General features: G+C 35.7%; 1 protein-coding gene across 3 annotated transcripts in view; it reads left to right on the top strand.

Annotated features, from left to right (window-relative positions):
• The window catches only part of MIGA1 (mitoguardin 1), an 83,478-nt gene that overhangs the window by 9,429 nt on the left and 51,027 nt on the right, over window positions 1-23,022 (top strand). For all 3 annotated transcript variants that reach the window (XM_061186424.1, XM_061186422.1, XM_061186423.1), the window contains exons 3-7: window positions 13,468-13,645; window positions 14,799-14,935; window positions 16,773-16,899; window positions 19,971-20,104; window positions 20,848-20,971. In XM_061186424.1, the coding sequence (XP_061042407.1) occupies window positions 13,468-13,645; window positions 14,799-14,935; window positions 16,773-16,899; window positions 19,971-20,104; window positions 20,848-20,971 (700 nt within the window). The remainder of the gene's footprint in view (window positions 1-13,467; window positions 13,646-14,798; window positions 14,936-16,772; window positions 16,900-19,970; window positions 20,105-20,847; window positions 20,972-23,022) is intronic.

The raw sequence follows: 23,022 nt of genomic DNA, 5'->3' as shown, positions 1-23,022 counted from the left end.
TATTACTGGATGTGGGAAAAGAGACACGCATTACATAGTTACTCAGAAAAATAAAAGTAAAGGGAAATAACATGTAGGAAAGATGAGTTACTATTCCTGAGAAATAATAAAGAGCACTCCTAATTCAGTTAAACTCTATTAATTTAATGATGTGAAATATTTAGTTTTCATGTCAGATACATGATTCTGCTTTTACTTGAGTAAAATTAAAGTATTTTAAGTTTGAATGGTAGAGGTAAAGGAGAAGACACTGGACCAAATTTTATATAGATAATATTTTTCTAATGGAAATAAAATAGCATGCAGATTTAAAAAAATAAACAAAATAAAATTATTTCAAAATAAGGTGTTTGTTTAAAAATTTTTTTTAAATTAAAATAATAAGAGCGCACATTTTTGGAATGTGTACTATGTGTCAGATATAACTTTACGTATGTTATCTCCTTTCACAACAACCCTGTGAGGAAGATGGTATTATTCTCATTTGTCCGAAGGTCACAGTTAGCATGTGACATGCGGTGTGTTCCAGTTATCAGAGAGATTCATTCAAACCGTGTTTATTGAGTGTCTACTCTGTTTCAGTTGATATAAAGTGGTGAACAAGATCTAGATATAATCCCTGGCATTATTGAGCTTAGAACTTCAGTAAGGCTCTTAAGAGTCCCCCCAACCCCCGCCAAAAAAAAAAAAAAAAAGGTGTGTTAAGTACTGTGTTAGAGGAATAGCTCAACTTAGTTCTAGTTAGAACTTCATGCTGAATAAAGGGAAGTAGGTTATTGGAGCAGGAGACTTGTGTGTGACTAAATAGCTATTCTCTGTCTCCACAGAACATTAGATGACGGGGGAAACTTGACAAGAACATTAAACAGTGGCATCGGGTTATGGAGTGGGGAGGATTGTGAAATCTGAGCACCAGGAACAGTGTCTTATTCCTTTCTTTGTATTCTCAGTGTTTGGCCCATAAGTTGGTACTCAGTTCATGTTGAATGAATAGGACACGTGTCTGGTTTCCATTTTGTCTGGAGGTAAGGAACTGTATCACCTCGAAAAGCCCCTCAGAGTTTGGGATTCTGAGATGCTGTATTTTCAGTGTTCCAGGCAATGATAATAGGAAGTAATTGACTTTCCTCTGGGGAAGAAAGAAGTAACAAAATGAGAAGTGATAGGCAGGAGTAATAGAGACTTTCAAACCTCCTGTCATCTAGATTACTTGTGATAAAAATCTTTTCCTGGGAAATTTACCTTATTTTTGTCATGGAAAGATTTCTTTTTTCATGAGATTAGGACTGTAAGTTGTAATGGGTCTTTTATGCAAAAATAATATTTAACATATACACAGAACTTGAATCTTAATAAAAGTGAATTGATTTATATTGTATTTGAATTCATATTAATAAAAGCACGTTGTATTTCTGACAGTAGTTTTAATTTTGTATTTATGTCTCCTAATAGTTCTCGAACTTCAGTGCCCTAAGATATAGCAGAACTGACAGTTTAAGAACACATGATCACTTAGTTATGGCTGGGCCTGTGTTAATAGATTATTTTCTTTCTTTCTGTTTTTTTTTTTCCTTTTTTTTGGCTGCACCACATGGCTTGTGGGATCTCAGTTCCCTGAGGAGGGATTGAAGCCAGGCCACAGCAGTGAAAGTGCCGAACCCTAACCACTAGTCCACCAGGGAACTCCCAATAGATTATTTTCTTTAGTTGAGGTCTTAATTTTGTTATCTTACATTTGCTTATGCAGTCAATACTAATTTTTATATTTGATCTAAGAAACATTTTTTGGGGGGTAATGAGGTCAAGGCAGTTCATAAAATATAATGAAAAGTAAGGTGTTCTTAATAATAGTGCTATTTTTTAGAATTTATTTTATTATTTGTTGTTTAGCGTGCAAATTCCAGGAACTGTTTTGTTTTGTTTTTTTTTTTCCCTGAATCTCATTTGGTTGCAGTGAACACTGGAGCTATGGTTCCAGAGGGAAAAACATAGAAATGGAAAGAAACAAATATTTGGCAATTCCTGTATGGAGACACTACGGAAGAGAATAATTCTTACAGTTTGCAAAGGGAAAAAATCTGAGGCGACATTGGAATGTTCCAATTTTTCATGATAGTTTTGGAAGAATTTAAATGGATTTGGAAGAAACGTAGAGTAAGAATAGTTTTAAATTTTTGTTAGATCACAGTCGCTGAGGCCAAATACTAATGGCAAGTGGAGGTAAATCATTTCTGGTATACCAGGAAATGAGCAATTATTTTGGATTTATGTGTAGAACCAAAATGTTATTTTTTAAAATTTATTTAGTTTTAAAATTTTATTTATTTATTATTTATTTTTGGCTGCATTGGGTCTTTGTTGCTGTGCGCGGGCTTGCTCTAGCTGCGGCGAGCGAGGGCTACTCTTTGTTGCGGCGCGCAAGCTTCTCATTGCGGTGGCTCCTCTTGTTGCGGAGCAAGGGCTCTAGGTGCATGGGCTTCAGTAGTTGTGCCACATGGGCTTCAGTAGTTGTGGCTTGCGGGTTTTAGAGCGCAGGCTCAGTAGTTGTGGTGAACAGGCTTAGTTGCTCCGTGGCATGTGGGATCTTCGCGGACCAGGGCTTGAACCCGTGTCCCCTGCATTGGCAGGCGGATTCTTAACCACTGCACCACCAGGGAAGTCCCGAAGATGTTATTTTTCAAAAACAGCTTTATTGAGGTAAAATTGACACGCATTAAACTATACGTATTTAAAGAATACAATTTAAGTTTTAACATATATGTGTATATGCCTGTGAAGTCCTTGCCACAGTCAGGGTAATAAACATACCTATGATCTCTAAAAGTCTATCATTCCCTTTTGTAATCTCTGCCTTTGCATCTTCCTGTCCAACTCCGCTCCCCCACTTTTCCCCAGGCAAGCACTGATCTGCTTTTTGTCACTATAGATTAGTTTGCATTTTCTAGAATTTTGTATAAATGGAATCATACAGTATGTGCTTCCTTTTGTCTGGCTTTTTTTCACTCAGCCTAATTATTTTGAAATATATGTTGTTGCATGTATCAGTAGTCAGTTCTTTTTTTATTACTGAACAGTATTCCGTTGTATGGATATACCACAGTTTGTTCAGCTATTCACCTGCGATGGACTTTTGGGTTTCCTGTTTTTTCTTTCTTTTTTTTTAAATTATAAATAAAGCTGCTAAGAACATTTCTGTACTAGTCTTTGTATGAACATACGGTTTCACTTCCTTCGGTAAATACTTAGGAGAGGAATGACTGAATCATAAGTAGGTATATGTTTAATTTTTTAAGAAAATGCCAGACTTTTTCCAAAGTGGTTATACCATTGGTATGGCCAGTCTTTTAAATTTTTGCCATTCTAAAACAGGTGTGTAGTGGAATCTCATTGTGGTTTTAATTTGCATTTCCCTAATGACCAGTAATGTTGAATGTGCTTTCATGTGCTTATTTGCTATCTGTTTATCTTCTTTGTTGATGTGTCTGTTCAAAGCTTTTGCCCATTTTTTAAAATTAATTTATTTATTTTTAACATCTTTATTGGCGTATAATTGCTTTACAATGGTGTGTTAGTTTCTGCTTTATAACAAATTGAATCAGCTATACATATACATATATCTCCATATTTTGCCCATTTTTAAATTGGGTTTTTTGTTTTCTTATTAGGTTTGGAGAATTCTTTATATACCCTAGATACAATTCCTTTGTTAGATAGATGATTGGCAACTATTTTCTCCTAATTCGTGGATTGTCTTTTCATTCTCTTAACAGTGCCTTTCAAAGAGCAGAAGTTTTAAATTCTGAAGTCCAATTTGTCAGCTTTTTTAAAAAACTGGGTCAGGTTTTTGGTGTCATATCAAAGAAATATTTGTCTAATCAAAGATCACAAAGATTTTCTCCTATGCTTTTTCTGGAACCTTTATAGTTTTAGGTTTTGTGTTTAAGTCTGTGATCCATTAGTTAATTGTTGTGTATGGTGTGAAACATAGATTGAAATTCCATTTTATTGCATATGGATACTCAGTTTTTTCCAGCACTAGTTTTTTTTTTTTAATATCTTTATTTGAGTATAATTGCTTTACATTGTTGTGTTAGTTTCTGCTGTATAACAAAGTGAATCAGCTATACGTATACATACATCCCCACATCCCCTCCCTCTTGAGCCTCCCTCCCACCCTGGCACTAGTTGTTGAAAAGACTACTCTTTTTCCACTGGACTGCCTTTTTGTACCTTTGCCAAAAATCAGTCATCTGTATATGTGTGGGTCTATTTCTGTACTCTCTCTCTTGTTGCATTGATCTGTTTGTCTCTTTGTGTCAATACAACAGTGTTTTGTTTTTTGTAGCTTTATAGTAAGTCTCAAAATCAAGTAAGGTTAGTCTTCCAACTTTGTTTTTCTTTTTCAAAATTGTTTGGACTATTCTTGATCCTTTTCATTTCCATATGAATTTTATTTTTTTTGGCTGCACTGTGCGTCTTGTAGAATCTTAGTTCCTTGACCAGGGATTGTACCCACGCCCTCAGCAGTGAAAGCACGGAGTCCTAACCATTGGACAACCAGGGAATTCCCTCTATATGAAATTTAGAAATCAAGTATCAGTTTTTACCAAAAAAAAGAAAAAAATCTTGCTAGGATTGTCATTGGGATTGTATTGAATCTATAAATCAATTTGGGGACAGTTGACATCTTTGAGTCTTTCAACCTATAAATGTGTTACGTCTTTCCATATATTTAGGTTTTCTTTCTTGAACCTCAGCAGTGTTTGCTAGTTTTCAGGATACATGTCTTTCACATCTTTTGTCGGATTTATCCTTAAGTATTTCATATTTTATGATGCTACTGTAAATGGTATTTTTAAAATTTCAATTTCCAGTTATTTATTACTAGTATATGAAAATAGACTTTTGTATATTGATATTATATCTTATAGCTTTATTAAACTCAGTTATTAGTCCTGGTAGCTTTTTGTAAGTTTCATAGGGTTTTTCTACACAGATGATCATGTGGTTTTAAACGGTAATGAATAATTGTTTTTATTCTACTCTTACATTATAGTTTAAAGTTTATGTTAATTCAATTTTTATTTTTACAAATAGTTTTATTATAGAAAATTTTAAGCATATACAAAATTGAATAGTTTAATGAACCCCCATATACCTGACACTCAGCCTCAACAGATAGCAATGCATGGGCAATCTTTTTTTTCCTTTTTTCTTTTTTTTAATTTTTATTGGCATATAGTTGATTTATAATGTCGCATTAGTTTCAGGTATACAGCAAAGTGAATCAGTTATACCTGTACATATATCCACTCTTCTTTAGATTCTTTTCCATACAAGTCATTACAGAGTATTGAGTAGAGTTTGCATGGGCTATCTTGTTTCCTCTGTTTTCCTATCCATTTCCTCCTCCATCCCTCACTGGATTCTTTTGAGGCAAATCGATACATCATATTATTTCATCTGTAACTGTTTCATTTTATATCTCACCTCTTAAAGTAGAACCAACACAATAACATTACATCCTTCCATACGATAGTAATTCCTTAATATTATCAGTATCCAGTCAGTGTTTAATTTCTCCTGTTGTCCTATGAGTATTTTTTGTTTGTTTTTGTTTTGTTTGATGGAATTGAGGTATCTTTTAGATCTCTTAGGTATCTGTCAACTCTTAGATCTCTTTTAATCTGTAGTTTCCCCCATATCGTTTTTTTTTTTTTTCCTTTGCTTTTATTTTCTCTGTGGAAGAAACCGTGTTCTTTATTGTGACAGGATAATCCTGATTATATTCTCTCCACTGTATTTTTCTATGAATTGAGTTAGATTGGAGTATCAATTAGATTCAGTTTGTTTGTTGGTAAAGCTAAGTTATAGGAAGTACATAATATCTGGTTGACTCTTTTTGTGATGTTGGTAGTCTTTGATAATTATTACTGGATCTGCTAATTCAAGAGGTTGTAAAATGGTGACATCATTCTATATTTCCTTCTTAATTTATTAGCTAAAATATATCAGTGAAGAGAAACTTTCTGTCACTACTTGGGTACCTTGGTGCAGTTTGCATAGAAATGGCAGAATAATTGCTTCTTTCCTTTTTACTGACCAGATTGTAAAATAATGAGATGGTTCTTTAGTATTTGTCAGAGCTGATCAAGGAGGGTTTAAAAAAAGATCATTTTGATCTCACAGATTTAATTATATATGATATATTAAACCATTACATTATTTATCCTTATTTATGCTCAAATGAACTCATTTTGGCCAGTGAGAGCCTATTCAAGTTGGCCTGTTTGTGCTTTAGATACAACTCTGTTGACAGCCTCCTTGCTATCTGGTATGAGAAGATGTTACAGGCTTCTCTCATACTTTTCATGCCCCATACCTGGAATCAGCCACTTCTCCAAGAAAAACCCTTTAGTGTAAAATGATATTTAAAGACAACAAACTGTGCACCATGCGTCAATTCAGTTCTTTAAAGATTTTTATTTATTTATTATATTTTGGCTGCACCGCACGGCTTGTGGGATCTTAGTGCCCCAACCAGGGATCGAACCCAGGCCCTCGGCAGCGAAATCACGGAGTCTTAACCACTGGACTGCCAGGGAATTCCCAGTTCAGTTTAATTGAATAGTTGTGCGAAGGAAAACAACCCAATCATAAAATCCTTCCAAAATTTCATTGGCTTGAATTAACTGGGATTAGCAGCTGTGTTGATACAGCTTTATTTTCTAAAAACTTTAAGTACTTATAGATCCACAGGAGGTTGCAAAAATAGTACAGAGAGGTTCAATAATTTGTTCCTTTTTATTGTGGTATTCTGTAGTCTGTATATGGATGTACCACAGTTTGTTAACATTCATTTATTGAGGGACATTTTGGCTGTTTCCAGTTTTGATTATTATAAATAAAGCTGCTATGAACATTTGTGTACAGGTTTGGTGTGGGCATAAGTTTTTATTTTTCTGGGATATATGCTCAGGAATATGATTACTGGGTCATATGGTAAGTGGATGTTTAGTTTTTAAAGAAATTGCCAAATTATTTTCCAGAATGGTTGTCCCATTTTAAATTTCCAACAACTATATATGAGAAGTAGTCTTCATATCCTCACCAGCATTTGATATTGTCACTAAAAAATTTTTTTTTAGCTGTTCTAATAGGTGTGTCATATGTCACAGTAGATTTAATTAACATTTCTCTATTGATTGATGATGTTGAACATCTTTTTTTGTGTGTATGTGTGTGTGTGTGTCTATGCCATCCGTGTATCATCTTCTGTGAAATGAAATGTCTCTTCATGTCCTTCGCCTATTTTCTAATTGGATTGTTTTCTTACTGTTGAATTTCAAGAGTTCTTTATGAATTCTATAAACAAGTCCTTTGTCAGATAGGTGGTTTACAAATATCAATATTTTCTCCCAGTCTGTAGCATGTTTTTTCATCCTCTTAACAAGGTCTGTCAGAGCTTTATCTCTTTTTTTTTGGAAAGAATTTTACTTACCAAAGTTGTAAAGATTGTACAGAGAATTTCCATATACTGTTCACCCAATTTTCCTTAATGTATACATCTATCATAACTCTAGTATAATCACTAAAACTAAGAAATTAACATGGGCATAATATTCTTAACTAAAAACTGTAGACTTTATTGGGTTGGCCAAAAAGTTCCTTTGGTTTTTAAGTAAAAATAAAAGACACATTTTTCATTTTCACCACGAACTTTATTGAACAACATATTCACCGTTTTGTTCCACTACCTTCTGCCATTTTTCAGGCAACTTCATGATTCCATCTTGCCAAAACTTTTTATCTTATTGAGCAAAGAACTGTTCCAGGTGCCTTTTGCAGTCTTCCAGTGAAGTGAAATTTTGTCATTAGAGAATTTTGTAAAGACCAAAATAAATGGAAATCCGAAGGTGCAATGTCTGGTGAATACGGTGGATGAATCAGAACTTCCCGCCAAGCTGTAACAGCTTTTGCCTGGTCATCAGAGAAACATGTGGTCCTGCGTTATCCTGATGGAAGATTTTGTGTTTTCTGTTGACTAATTCTGGATGCTTTTCGTTGAGTGCTGCTTTCAGTTGGTCTGACTGGGAGCAGTAGTTGTTGGAATTAATCGTTTGGTTTTCCGGAAGGAGCTCATAATAGAGAACCCCCTTCCAATCCCACCATATACACAGCATCACCTTCTTTGGATCAAGACCAGCCTTTAGTGTGTTTGGTGGTGTTTCATTTCGCTTGCCCCACGATCTCTTCTGTTCCACATTATTGTACAGTATCCACTTTTCATCACCCATCACAATTTGTTTTAAAAACGGAACGTTTTTGTTATGTGTAAGTAGAGATTCGCATGCGGAAATACAGTCAAGAAGGTTTTTTCCGCTTAACTTACGTGGAACCCAAACATCAAAGTGATTAACATAACCAAGCTGGTGCAAATGATTTTCAGCACTTGATTTGGATATTTTGAGTATGTCGGCTATTTCCTGTGTGGTATAACATTGATTGGCAGCTGTCACAATTCAGTCTAACAAAATTGTTTCACATGAAGTTGAAGATAAGGTGCTACTAGAGCAATCTTATGGGGAAACTGAACGAACTTTTTGGCCAACCCAATTTTTTTTTTTTTATGTAATTACTTAAATTTCATTGCTTTTTCCACATTGCTTTTAGTTGTTAAGTCTCCTTAGTCTTCTTCAATCTGTGACAGTTCCTTCAGTCTTCCCTTGCCTTTTATGCTTGACACTTTTGAAGAGTACAAATTAGGTATTTTATAGACTGTCCCTCAATTGAATTTGTCTGATGTTTTCTCAAGATTGCATTGAGATTATTCATTTTTGACACGAAACCACAGTGCATTGTATCAGGGGCTACATGATGATGTGTATATGTCTTTTACAGGTGATGTTAACCTTGATCACTTGATTAAAGTTTTTCCGCTGTTTTTTCTCTTTGTAAATAAATTTGGGAGTAGGTGCTTTGAGACTATGCAAATATGTTGTTTCTCCTTAAACTTTTGTCCCCTAATTTTATTTTATTTTATTTTTTTAATAAATTTATTTTATTTATTTATTTATTTATTTCTGGCTGCGTTGGGTCTTCGTTGGCTGTGCGCGGGCTTTCTCTAGTTGCGGCGAGCAGGGGCTACTCTTCTTTGCGGTGCACAGGCTTCTCATTGCGGTGGCTTCTCTTGTTTCGGAGCTTGGGCTCTAGGCCCGTGGGCTTCAGTAGTTGTGGCACACGCACCTCAGTACTTGTTGCATGCGGGCTCAGTAGTTGTGGCGCACGGGCTTAGCTGCTCTGTAGCATGTGGGATCTTCCTGGACCGGGGATTGAACCCGTGTCCCCTGCATTGGCAGGCAGATTCTTAAATACTGCGCCACCAGGGAAGTCCCTGTCCCCTAATTTTAGCACTTAGTAGTGAATCTTGCCTTAAGCAGTTATTACCATAGCGTTTATTGGTGGTTTTCTATTTCCTTCATTCCTTCTACACTCATTATTTAAAATTATTCTGTAAGGGAGAGTTGTCCCTTCTTCCCCTTTTATTAATTTATTCAATTATTGATTTATATCAGTTTGGGTATTTATTTTGTTCTTTGGTTTATAATCTAATACTATTGTTATTTATTTTGTTGCTCAAATTGTTCCATATTTGGCTTTGGAAGCTCTTTCAGGTTGGCTCCTGTATCTTTTGACATGCCTGACATGCCCTCTTCTTTTTTTTTTTTTCCTCTCCAGGTTCATTTTGTATTTTCTCTGCCTCAATCCTGGAATTACCCACTTTTCTGGGGAGCTTTGGCTCTCTTTAGTCTCCATATTTAGTTCTCTTTAGTCTCTGGCAATTAGAAACTAAGATCTGGATGCAAGGTGTGTGCATTGCTACTGGGATGTTGCTATTTCTAGGCCCTCTTAGGAGACAGCACTAGGATATGTGTGAATGCATACTGATCAGTGTATTTATACACAACTATATTTCTGAATTTGTCTATCTGTATATATTAAAAAGAAAAAGCAAAACATGAGTTCATATTGATACTTCTTTTTTAATATATTGAGATTTGGGCTTCCCTGGTGGCTCAGTGGTTGAGAATCTGCCTGCCAATGCAGGGGACACGGGTTCAAGCCCTGGTCTGGGAGGATCCCACATGCCGCGGAGCAACTAGGCCCGTGAGCCACAACTACTGAGCCTGTGCGTCTGGAGCCTGTGCTCCGCAACAAGAGAGGCCGCGACAGTGAGAGGCCCGCGCATCGTGATGAAGAGTGGCCCCCGCTCGCCACAACTAGAGAAAGCCCTCGCACAGAAACGAAGATCCAACACAGCCAAAAATAAATAAATAAATAAATTAATTAAAAAAAAAAAACCCAGCCCAGAAGTGGGGTTAAACATTAAAAAAAAAAAAAATATATATATATAGAGAGATTATATTATGGCTTTTTTTCTTTAGTTTGTTATTATGATGAAGTATATTGATTAGTTTTTGAATGTTGAACCAGATTTGAATTCCTAGGATATACACCATTTGGTCATATATATTCTTTTTATATATTGCTGGGTTTGATTTGTTAATATTTTATGAAGGATTTCTGCATCTATCAATGTTGGTCTGTAGGTTTGTTTTTGTTTTTGTAATGTCTTCGGTTTTGATGTTAATAGTAATGCTAGGTTTGTAAAAAGATTGGGAAGTGTTCCCTCTTTGTAGGATTTGATATTTCTTCCTTGAATACTTGGTAGAATTTGGCTTATAATTTGCTTTGTTAGAAGATTTTAACTACATATTCAGTTTCTTTAGTAGGTATGTAAATATTCGTGCTATCTATTTCTTCTTGAGTAAATTTTTTTTTCCAAATTTATTTATTTTTGGCTGCGTTGGGTCTTCGTTGCTGCGCGTGGGCTTTCTCTAGTTACGGCGAGTGGGGGCTACTCTTTGTTGCGGTGCACGGGCTTCTCGTTGCGGTGGCTTCCCTTGTTGCAGAGCACGGGCTCTAGGCGCGTGGGCTTCAGTAGTTGTGGCACACGGGCTCAGTAGTTGTGGCTCGCGGGCTCTAGAGCACAGGCTCAGTAGTTGTGGCATGGGCTTAGTAGCTCCGCAGCATGTGGGATCTTCCCGGACCAGGGATTGAACCCTTGTCCCCTGAATTGGCAGGCGGATTCCTACCACTGTGCCACCAGGGAAGCGCCTTCCTGAGTAAATTTGATGGTTTCTCTCTTTCAAGGAATTAGTCCATTTTATCTAAGTTGTTGAATTTATGGGCATAGAGTTGTTCATAGTAATCATTTTTTTTTATCCTTTTCGTATCTGTGAGGTCTGTAGTGGTGGCCCTTCTTTCATTTCTGATTTTGGTAATATGTATCTTTTCTTTCTCCCTTTCTTTTTGATCAGACTGACTAGAGGTTTATCAGTTTTATTTATTTAAAAAAAACCCTAGGGGCTTCCCTGGTGGCACAGTGGTTAAGAATCAGCCCGCCTATGCAGGGGACACGGGTTCAAGCCCTGGTCTGGGAAGATCCCACATGCCACGGAGCAGCTAAGCCCGTGCACCACAACTACTGAGCCTGCGCTCTAGAGCCCGCGAGCCACAACTATTGAGCCCACATGCCACAACTGCTGAAGCCCGTGCGCCTAGAGCCCGTGCTCCACAACAAGAGAAGCCACTGCAATGAGAAGCTCGCGCACCACAAGGCAGAGTAGCCCCCGCTCGCCGCAACTAGAGAAAGCCCGTGCACAGTAATGAAGACCCAACACAGCCAAGAATAAATAAATAAAATAAATTAAATAAAACAAAACAAAACCAGGAATTCCCTGGCGGTCCCGTGGTTGGGACTCTGAACTTCCACTGTCCAGGGCCTGGGTTTGATCCCTGGTCACGGAACTAAGATCCTGCAAGCTGCGCAGCGCAGCCAAAACAATAAAAAAATAAAAAATTAAAAAACCCAAACAACTCTTGATTTTATTGAGTTGGTTTTCCATTTCATTGATTTCTGTGTAGTCTTCATTACTTCCTAATTTTCTGCTTGCTTTAGATTGGATTTGGTCTTCTTTTTCTAAGGTCAAAACTCAGATTATGGTTTCAACACCTTTCTTTTTTTCTTAATATAAACGTTTAATGGTATAAATTTCCCTCTAAAGTTAAAACTGCATCCCACAGTTTAAGGCTTTTGTTCCTTTTGGGGGACAAAAGAGAAGGGTACTGATGCAGTTCATGTCCCTCAACAAAAATTCCTGTTTCCCTTCCACAGTTCACCATTAGGGAGACTTTCTTAGGACTCTTGCAGTCTTTTCTGTGCGTGCTTGGTGGGATTCATGAAGATGAAAACGTCCAAAAAGTGTGAATTGCCCCTATATTTGCACCACACGTGCCCCCCTGGGAAGGATGATTCACCCTCTTTCACCAGTACACTCTCAGTCTCCACCAATTTACCAACCATGCTAGCTGAACTCTTCTTACTGATATCCTGATATGCCTTGTTCCTGCATGTCAGTGTTCATGTCTTATCTCTCCAGGTGAAAACCTATGTCTCCTTAGTTTTGGGGCCAGTTGATTACCCTCCAACTTCTGCATTCTGATGGGTTCAAAAAAATTGAGAATTTGTCATTTGGCTTTTTTGTTTTTGGAAGGTTGGAAGTGACACTCTTTCTAGCTTTCTACATCCCCAAGCCTATAGCTTTATTTTAAAGTTCTTTTGCATTTTAGGTGATTAATAGTGTTTGTCCCTCAAGACAAAGTTAATTGCCTCTTGCTCTTATGTTAGTACTTAGTACATACTTACATTACTGTATTTATCACACTATACTGTAATTATTTGTACTACATTATTTGTATATTTGTCTTTACTATTAGTACACTCTTGAGGGAAGCAAGATCTGTATCCTCTGTATACCTGGTGCTTCTTGATAAATGAAAGACATTTGATATATGCTTATTGAATAGAATTATACTAAGATTTTAATTTTCATTTTCATAGCACAGTCCTGGTATATTGTAAGATGCTGAGTAAATATTTGTTGATTAATTCATGAATAAAAGGGCTTATTTAAATGATATTTATAAATTGAGTTAATTTATGTTTGCCCACATTTCCAGATAGTTTTAAAAAATTGGTTCATTTTAAAAGTCTGGTTTAATCATTCCTGCAATTAAAAATCTTGCTGTGATTCAGATAGAAGATTGAGTTGCGTGAATTAATCATTAGTTGTTCAACAGATATTAATGGGATTGAATTATTTTGTGCTCCTGATAACTTTTTGGGCATTATTATTTATCTGAGAACTGCAGAGCAGTGGATAATAAATTACTACATTTTTGGGGTTTGTCTTTAAAATTCAAATTGGGCTAGTTGTCATTGAAAGAGTAAAATAATGTTATCTTGGTAGTATTTAGAACTAGATTAGCTTAAGAATAATTTTAGTCCTTATATCGATTTTAAACAAACAAGACTTTTTTTCAATCTAATTGCATCTTTTCCAGGTCAGATTTTCGCCAGTAGCTAAAAAGTTATTTGTGGTAACTGCAGTGAGTGTTGTATCTGTAATTTTTCTGGCCCGTCACTTTAAAAGAAGACGTGGAAAGAAGAAAGGAAAAATATTACCATGGGAACCAGAGCATCTCATACTTGAATACACTAAAAGAGCAGCATCAGACAAAGGTATGTAGAAATAGCTGAATTAAGTCTGCAAAGGAAATTTTATATGTAAATCATTACTGGAGTGTAGTGATTTCGGTGTTTTAGTTTCCAAAATTTCCTTGCTTAATATTTAACTCACAAGTAATACAGATTAATTTTAGAAAGATTAGAAAATACAGACAAGCAAACAGAAAAAATTAAAATCACTTGAAATTCTGCTACCCAGAAATAAATACTGCTAATACTTTGGTATATATCTATCCATTTATATTTGCACTTAAATATCATATTGAGACATACAATTTTATATTATATACAAGTAAATGATTTATGCATTTTAAGTAAAATTCATACCTTTTGTAACCTGCCTTTAAAATATTTAACATTATGTAAGAATGTCTTTAAATGTCAATAAATATATCTCTGTGCTATCATTTTTAATATGTATTTAGTGTACAAATGTACTCTAATTATTTAACCAGTTCCCTGTTGTTCTCTCACTTACTGATGTTTTATTAGACCTCGGGTGTAGTGCTACATGCTATATATTCACTGTGTTAATTTAACCTTTATAACAATCCTATGAATTAGGACTATAATCCTATGTTATTGTTCCCATTTTATACCTAAAGAAAATTGAGATATGGAAAAGTTGAGTGACTTGCTCAAGTTCATATAACTAATAAGTGCCAGGATTTGAATTGAGGAGTGTCTTAACTGCTGCATTAAGATAAACTAAGGCACAGTGTCTGCCCTAGATGAATGGGTAGTTGGTTAGGGGAGACAGACGTATAAAAGACTGATTACAATATAATGTGATAAGGATAAAGTTTAGAGGTAATTCAGGAAAGAAGTGCTTATATTTTGTTAAATTTATAATTTGAAGGTTCACAGTTGCCAGTATTTTTATGCTGATTACAGTAGACCATTCAAATACCACCTTGAGTAACTGATGAATGTTTTAATCTTCATTTCAGAAGCAGATTTTAGCAGTGTTAAAAACATTATATAGAGATGTAGATTTTAATAATGGTATACATTTAATAATTTACACAATTGAGGGGAATGTGTTTTAAAATGAGCCCTCTGAATGAATATATAAACTTTGAAATTTTACCTGAAATTTATCATTGGAGTTATTGATACTTTTAATATTAATATGTTTGTTTGGTAGGTTCAAGTTGTTCCAGTAGCAGACAGAATTTGACATTATCTTTAAGTTCTGCCAAAGACAAAGGATCTCAGTCTTATAATTATGCTAATGGAGGACTCTTCAGTAAATACTCAGGTTCTGCACAGAGTTTGGCCTCCGTAAGTAAAGAAAAAATTTTTATTAGTTTTTTCGTTTAACTTTATTTATATATCTATTGTTATCTATTGGTTTAAATGTCATACAGTTATAGATAGCTCTTAGTATGGAAAGAAGCTTAAGGAATCTGGTTGATCCTGTTTTCTTCAGGCAAGTAAAATTATCCTTTTGCTAAATATTCAGACAGCTTGGTTCCAGGTTTTTTTGAGTTAAGTGATGTGGTCCCATGGGGTCCTCTGAGGATGATGTTGGTATGGAAGTGTTGCTTCAAAGCTAGATGTTCTGCAGAAAGCTAGAAGATGCAGCAAACATGGTACTAGGTCACAAAAATCACTTGATGAACCTGCCAGGTGTGGAGTTCTTCACCTCTTTCTTGACAGCATTAATATGGTATTGATTGACAGGTGAAAAATGAAGTTAATATTTGTTTAAATCTAATGTAGTTTAAAAATTATTTTAAAAATTAGGTAGGATATGCACTTCCTACTAAATAAAGAAGAGGCAAAAAGCGAACAGTGAAAAATGTGCTCCTGATCCTCTCAATTCCCTTCATTAGAGACGAACACTGACAATTTCTTATGTGTATACTTCCAGGGAGAATATGCCTCTACCATCATGTATATTCATTAAGAAAAATAGTTTAAAAAATAAAAAAATACTTTATAGAATACCATAATCTGTTCCATACCTTGCTTCTGTGTTTCGTTGGAATATACAGCTGCCCCATTCTTAAATGCCTAAAAATATACCAAATTTTTAAAGGCTATTCTGTGGTAGGAACATCTAGATCAAAGGCATGCAGACTCTCAATTCGTCTGTGAAACTGAGCTGGATAATGAAGTATATGCCCATTCTATAATCTGGAGTACCTCTGTGTTGAATTTTCTCAACTGAAAGTTGAAGCTGTTCTTGACTAGAGAAAAGGAGTTTTATGGTAATAGTATAAGTAAGAAGTCTTTAGAATCACTTTACTATATGTGCCTTAGCTGCCCTAGTCATTCCACTGCCAGGGCTGTGAACCCAGATTTCTGCCTCTTAATGAGTGCCCCAGTGAGGGTCATGACAACAGGAGTGGAAAAGGAGGGAACAGGGTCCACAAAACTTGGTAACTGGATATGAGAGGTGTGGGAAGAGAAGTTAGAGAAGACTTCTTGTTATCTAGTTTGAGGAATTATGGAGATAAAAGTACTGTTAGTGAACTTGGGAGGAGGAAGAGTTTCTGTTGTGGGACGATGCAGAGCTCTTTTTTGATATAGTCATTTTGAGATGCCAACAGAAGAGCCAAGTGGAGTCACCAAATAGATGGAAATGTGGGCTTAGATTTCTCAAAAGAGGACAGAACTGAAGTTCAAGATTTGGGAGTCATTTGCATAGAGGTGACTGAAATGATTGGCTCAGCGGACCTTGCTAGAGAAGGGAAGATGACAGAGGCTTTTCGATTTTCGTTATTACATAGCAGAGAATCAGCATTGTAATAAGTTCTAAAAGGAAAATAAGCTAGCTACCTCAAATCAAAGTAGGTGTGGATAAAATTTATAAGTAAATACTTAATGACAGTAAACTATAAAAATAACTGCTTGATTTTTGATGGAAATATCTGATTTATGTTCAAAATATTGTTCTAGTTGTATATTTTTTAGCAAACAAGGGTTCAGAATACTTAGGGCCTTATGACTCTTAAGTTTGACTGAATATAATCAGATTTATTTCTTCAGGTAGAAATTCCATGGGTTGTTATACCAGGATTAGGATTTACATAAATAATTTATAAATATAAAAGATCGCAAAATACTATTACGAAAGAGATTTTGAAGTAACTTCTGTCCATTTTAATTTTAGGTCCAGAGTGTCAATTCTTGTCATAGCTGTGCTTGTGGCAATTCTAATTCCTGGGACAAAACAGATGAAGATGATATTAAACTTGTTAATATTCCTGTGACCACTCCTGAGAACCTATACTTGATGGGTAGGAATAACATAATGAAGTTTTAAGATACTGTACTCACATTTAATGTGAAATGGAAGAATGATGAATTGTTCTAAGGGAAGCAACTATAATTCTAAAATGTTCTCATCTGTTGACTCTAGTCTACATAACATAACATGTTGTGTTAGCTTCCTGAGGCTACTGTTAAAATTACCACAAACTTGGTGGTTTAAAACAATAGAAATATATTCTTTCAGAGTTCTGGAGGCCTGAAGTCTGAAATCGTTATCACTGGGCTGAAATCAAGGTGGCATTTGGGCCATGCTCCCTCTGGAGGCTTGGAGGAGAATTCATTCCGTGCCTCTTCCAGCTTCTGGTGGCTTCAGGCTTGTGGCCACATGACTCTAATCTCTGCCTTCCTCTTCACTGTGTGTATCAAATCTCCCTCTGCCTCTCTTTTATAAGGATGTTTGTGATTGGATCTAGAGCCCACCAGATAATTTAGGATAATCTCCCCATGTTAAGATTCTTAATATAATCACATCTGCAAAGACACTTTTTTCTTATATGGTAACATTTACAAGTTCCAGAGACTAGGGCCTGATATCTTTGGGTGGTTATTATTCAATCTATTACACTTACCTAACCTAATCTGCTGACTTTTATCTAATGAATCTATCAAAATCCACTTTATGTAGTCTTTTATCTAGGTATCATTTGTATTCTTCCTATATCTAGAAAGGATTTTAGATAGAAAGAGGCCTGTGTTTACAGCTCGAACATGAGCATGTCTAGAAAGTCTCACTGGAGCCCAGGAAGAGAACCAGAGACCTTAACACCAAATCAGATTCAAATGCATTTTCAAATCCTTTCCCCTGTTCTTCTGTACTCTATTTCAGGCTATATTCCTTTTAAGGGAAATGCATACTAACTAAAAAACAAAACCAAAAAAATCTTGAGGTGGCCTTGGCCAGTGAGTAGTAAGGGGATGGTGAGTTGGCAGAAGGACTGTGTGCCTGCGTGCATTCCCACACTCTAGAATAGTTAAAAGACTATATCATCCACTGTGATGTCACAGTAGGTAATCCTGCACGGGCGGAAAGATACAGGAGTAGTTCTTCTGCCACCTTTTCCAGGTCTTCTGAGAATTAAGCTCACTATGTTTCTAGAATTAACTATGCCTAGTAAACCTACACTCAACACTTCTGTAGGAATATTGAGAGTTAGAATTGAAGAGAAATAGAGTAAAACTAGGGAAGCTGCAGGGAGTCTCCGTGTCATAGAATTAGGATCGGTAGGAGATAGTGTTTCAATTCCCACCTATTGTTTTAGTTCCCTTCACAGTGTTGATGACATAAAAAATATATTGGTAACATGTTTGAATTCCTGTTACAAAACTGCTGATACGTGACAGTTTGGGCCAAGTTCTGCAGTCAAGTGAGACACAGTACTTCCTGAGAGGTAACTTTCATCTTTGGACAACTCTGCTATTAGATAATTCTTTCTTATATTTAGCCAAAATAATCAGAAGGATAGAGAGTGGATGGAGTGAGAAGAGGATGAAGGAATTAGAATTGTATAGCTTGGAAAAAGGAAGTCTTTTAAGTGAGTAAATTTTTTAGAAGGAAGATCCAGACAATGATTCTTTGCTACAGAAAATTAAACAATTTAAGGCCTACATTTCATTTAAAGAACATCTTATCTGTTTAGAGTTGTAGGTTCTCCAGATAACTGAAGAAATGATTTTTGAGGATAGGTATCCTCTAGCTACCATATCTTAAAAACATCTTCAGAATGACTTGGTCAGATTCTTAAGCAGCTTTTAAAGATCTTTTACTTTTATATGTCTAGAAAAATTGAGGTTTTGAAATATTTTGGTTTTGTTTGAAGTGCATAATTATTTTGGTAAGCCTTTTTTTTTTTTAATTTGGAGAAAAAGAGGCACATATTCACCTATTTTCCCACAAAAGCTTTCTATAAGGAGGGATATGAAATTCCTACTCAGATTGTAACCCTTTATTGGTTCTTCTTGTATATTTTTAACTCTGGCCCAGCACTTTAAAATCAGCAAGTTGGTGTCAAGGTGGTCTAAGACACCTTTTGGTGGAAAAAAAGATAGAAAAGACTTTATTCTGGACCTCTGTGCTGTTATCTTTCTTCTTAGCTTTACTCTCTCCTTCTGAGAACCTCTTGTAAACCTGATAGTTTCTTATCAACTAGATTCTTCTATTTGCCCATCAGTTTTCTTTTTCATTTAGGGGGATATTTTGAAACATAGTTATGTGACTATAAAAATTAGCCATTATTGTTAGGACTTTTGATGAATTCATGATATTTTTTTAGAAAAATTCCAAGCACCATATACCTTTGAGTTACATATTTTAAAAAGGGAAAACATATTAGTCATTTCTCTCTTATTGTTGGTTGACTACATCTGTAGACCTGGAATGTATTGGGATATTAAGATTCTGCTAAGAAATGATGTGAGCATAAATTTTATTCTTTAGTGCCAAAATTACAGTCACACTGTGCCATTGCTAACTGTATGAAAAACACTTTAGACCGAAAATGATTTTGGTATTGATTTCACTTATTTAAAATTGTTCTGTTCTTGGGACTTCCCTGGTGGCGCAGTGGTTAAGAATCTGCCTGCCAATACAGGGGACGCGAGTTCGATCCCTGGTCCGGGAAGATCCCACATGCTGCGGAGCAACTAAGCCCATACACCACAACTACTGAGCCTGCGCTCTAGAGCCCACAAGCCACAACTACTGAAGCCGGTGCGCCTAAAGCCCGAGCTCTGCAACAAGAGAAACCACTGCAATGAGAAGCCTGTGCACCGCAACAAAGAGTAGTCCCCTCTTGATGCAACTACAGAAAGCCCGCGTGCAGCAACAAAGACCCAGTGCAACCAAATAAATTTAAAAACTTTAAAATATTAATAAAATTGTTCTGTTCTTGGGAAATTGCAGGCAGTCCAGTGGTTAGGACTCAGCACTTTCACTGCGGGGGCCTGGGTTCAGTCCCTGTTTGGGGAACTAAGATCCTGCAAGCCGCGTGGCACGGCCAGAAAAAAAATAAAATAAAATTGTTCTGTTCTCAATTTTTAGGTATGGAATTGTTTGAAGAGGCATTGCGTCGATGGGAACAAGCGCTAACCTTTCGAAATAGACAGGCTGAAGACGAAGCCTGTAGTTCCATTAAATTGGGTGCGGGAGATGCCATTGCAGAAGAAAGTGTAGATGTAAGGATGATTTATTTGGGAGTGGTCTTCATAATATTGGAAGAGTTGAACTATTTTTAATGTTGATTCAGTGTACTTGATTTCTGTGGCATTTAATAGAACTTTTTTTTTTCTCCCTTGGGATTGTGTGGGGATATTTCTTACTGGGCTTTTCCTGTTCGGTTAGTTGTTAAACCCCAAATTTGCAATTCATCATGGTTTCCTGATTTTTCAAGAAAATAAAGAATTAAGCAGATATGATGTCTAAAGGAATTTTTTACAAGTCTGTTTTGTGCTTTGGGTTTAATTAAGTGCCATTATATTCATAAAAATCCCACAGAGTTAGAGCTAGACTCATCTAGGTTAGTGATTCTCAAATTTGAGCATGCATCAGAAGCCTCTGAAAGGCTTGCTAAAAAATAGATTTGGGGGTCCCACCTTTAGGGTTTCTAATTCATTTCTAATTTGCAATTCTAACAAGTTCCCAGGTAATACTGATGCTGCTGGTTTAGGGACCTTACTTTGAGAACCTTACTTTGAGATCTAGTCCAACTCCTTAATTTTACAGATTACGAAATGGAGATGATTTTATCTGAGGCACAGCTAGAACCCAGGCCTCCTGACTTCTATCACAGTATTCTCACCACCCAACAGTATTTTTTTATATCCCTCACTTTTCTGCCTTTCATTTAAAAGTGGAAAGTGTTTAGAATTTTAACATTAGAATCTAATATTTGCTGTGTGTACTTTTTCTCTCCTTATAGGATATTATTAGTACTGAATTTATCCATAAACTTGAAGCTCTGCTGCAAAGAGCATATCGTCTCCAAGAGGAGTTTGAAGCTACCCTAGGGACATCTGATCTTAATTCCCTTGCTAATGATATGGGTAAGGTGGTTATTTTATATGGTTTTTATGAAATGTGTGATTTTATTCTTTTCTATTCTTGGAATCATTGGCTTAAGTATATTAATATTGTTACATACTGTTTAGAAAATAGCCAAGAGAAAAAGAGTACTATCATATTTATTGGTTTTTTCTTTCAGTTTAACTTTTCAAGTGAACTTATTGACATCAATTCAAGTACTTACCATAGATAAGGATTGTAACATTATTTTAAAATTACATTCTAAGTGAAAGAATCCCAGTTAAAGTGTTAGAGGGAGGAAAAAAATAATAATATAAAAATGGGACAGAGACACACTACCTCAGAAACGGGCATGTAGCTCATGACTTACATTTAAAGTATTTTAAGTCATTCTATTTCTTGCCCCCATTTCAGTTGCAGGCTACATTTTGATGTAAGTAGTCAATACATATGTTAATATATACCATTACCTTTGTTTCCTACTTTAAAGAAAAAAGAACTTTGAAGAGACTTCTTAAGTGAAGTCTTCCGAGGAAAGAATGATTAAAATTGCTTCTGGGAGTTCCCTGGTGGCTTAGTGGTTAGGATCCTGGGCTTTCACTGCGATGGCCTGGGCTGGTTGGTGAACTGAGATACTGGAAGCTGCCCAGCGTGGCCAAAAAAAAAGCTTCCTTGACTTCAGTAAATCATCCAAAGAATGAAATAAAATAAAATTACATTATATATTTCTTTTTGTTAAAAATAATTTAAATTTTTTTATTTGAGGAGGATTTTTGTTTTCTAATAAAGAAAAGATTGTTAAGGCTTGTTAAGTTTTTCCACATTTATTTCTGAACATGAAGTACTGAAAGTGGCTGCATTTTGAGATGTTTACATATTTATATATTTTGAATTTAGGTAAAAGATTTCACTTGTATTAGAATTATGAATTTCTGTCTATATGTTACAGTGAGGGTTATGTGAAACCTCTGCCTTAATTTTAGTCTTTGCTTTTTCATACTGTTACTGTCACCAAAAATTATTCATTAGACTTGAATGAATAGTTTTTTAATAGTTTCTCTGCTTTTGGCATAGGTATAATATTTTGACATGGAGATTCAGGCCAGAAGAAAAGTAGACAGTATTCATGTCAACAAATAGAATTTGTCAAAGGTTTCTATTTATATATTTTTTTACACAACTTCTTTTGTAACTTATTAGAATGGCATTTATGATAGCAAGTAGGAAAAAGAACAGAGAGAAGCATTTTTGTAAATGAATTTTTACTGGAGTATAGTTGCTTTACAATGTTGTGTTAGTTTCTACTGTACAGCAGAAATGAATCGGCTATACATATACATATATCCTCTCTGTTTTGGATTTCCTTCCCCTTTAGGTCACCCCAGTGCACTAAGTAGAGTTCCCTGTGCTATACAATATGTTCTCATTAGTTATCTATTTTATACATAGTATCAATAGTGTATATGTGTCAATCCCAATCTCCTAATTCCTCCCCCCCAGAAGCATTTTTAAAAGAAGTCAAATGTAAAAATGGGAATGGAACAACTAGAAGAGATAGCAAAGTGGTTAAGTAGCAAAGAAAGCCACAGAGAAAAAGAAGTAGGAAAAGATTATAAATATAAGGAAGGAAGAGGAAGAGGGCCTGAGACTTTTATTGTTTTATTCTAGGAATGGAGGCTTTGCCCTCACTGTTCTAATCTTCTGCTTGCAGTTTCTGTCTAGCCTCATGATAAGGATCATGTAGATGTGTAGTTCTTGTACTTGTTAGTCTTCTAATATGCATCTTGGATTTTGTTCTGTTTGGCATGCCCAAAGTTTCTTTTTTCTACTGTCCATAGAGGTTGGTGGAACCCATCTCTGATTTCTTCAGTTTATTAGGTAATAAAGGTTTTTTGGGTATTGCCCAGAGGGTCTGCTTTGGGTTTACATTGCATCTGGACAAGAAGACCCCTGGGCAGATGGCTTAATTTCTGGGGCCTTCAAGTTGTTTCTGAGGAAATTGTTGTTAATTTGGAACTCTAAATGGGTAGGATTTCTAGAGTGGGACTCATCATCAATCTATCCATTTGGT

Source organism: Eubalaena glacialis, chromosome 3, assembly GCF_028564815.1.
Source record: "Eubalaena glacialis isolate mEubGla1 chromosome 3, mEubGla1.1.hap2.+ XY, whole genome shotgun sequence".
NCBI lineage: Eukaryota > Metazoa > Chordata > Mammalia > Artiodactyla > Balaenidae > Eubalaena > Eubalaena glacialis.
Note: the sequence above shows the minus strand (reverse complement) of the source record. Positions and strands in the feature narration are given on the sequence as shown.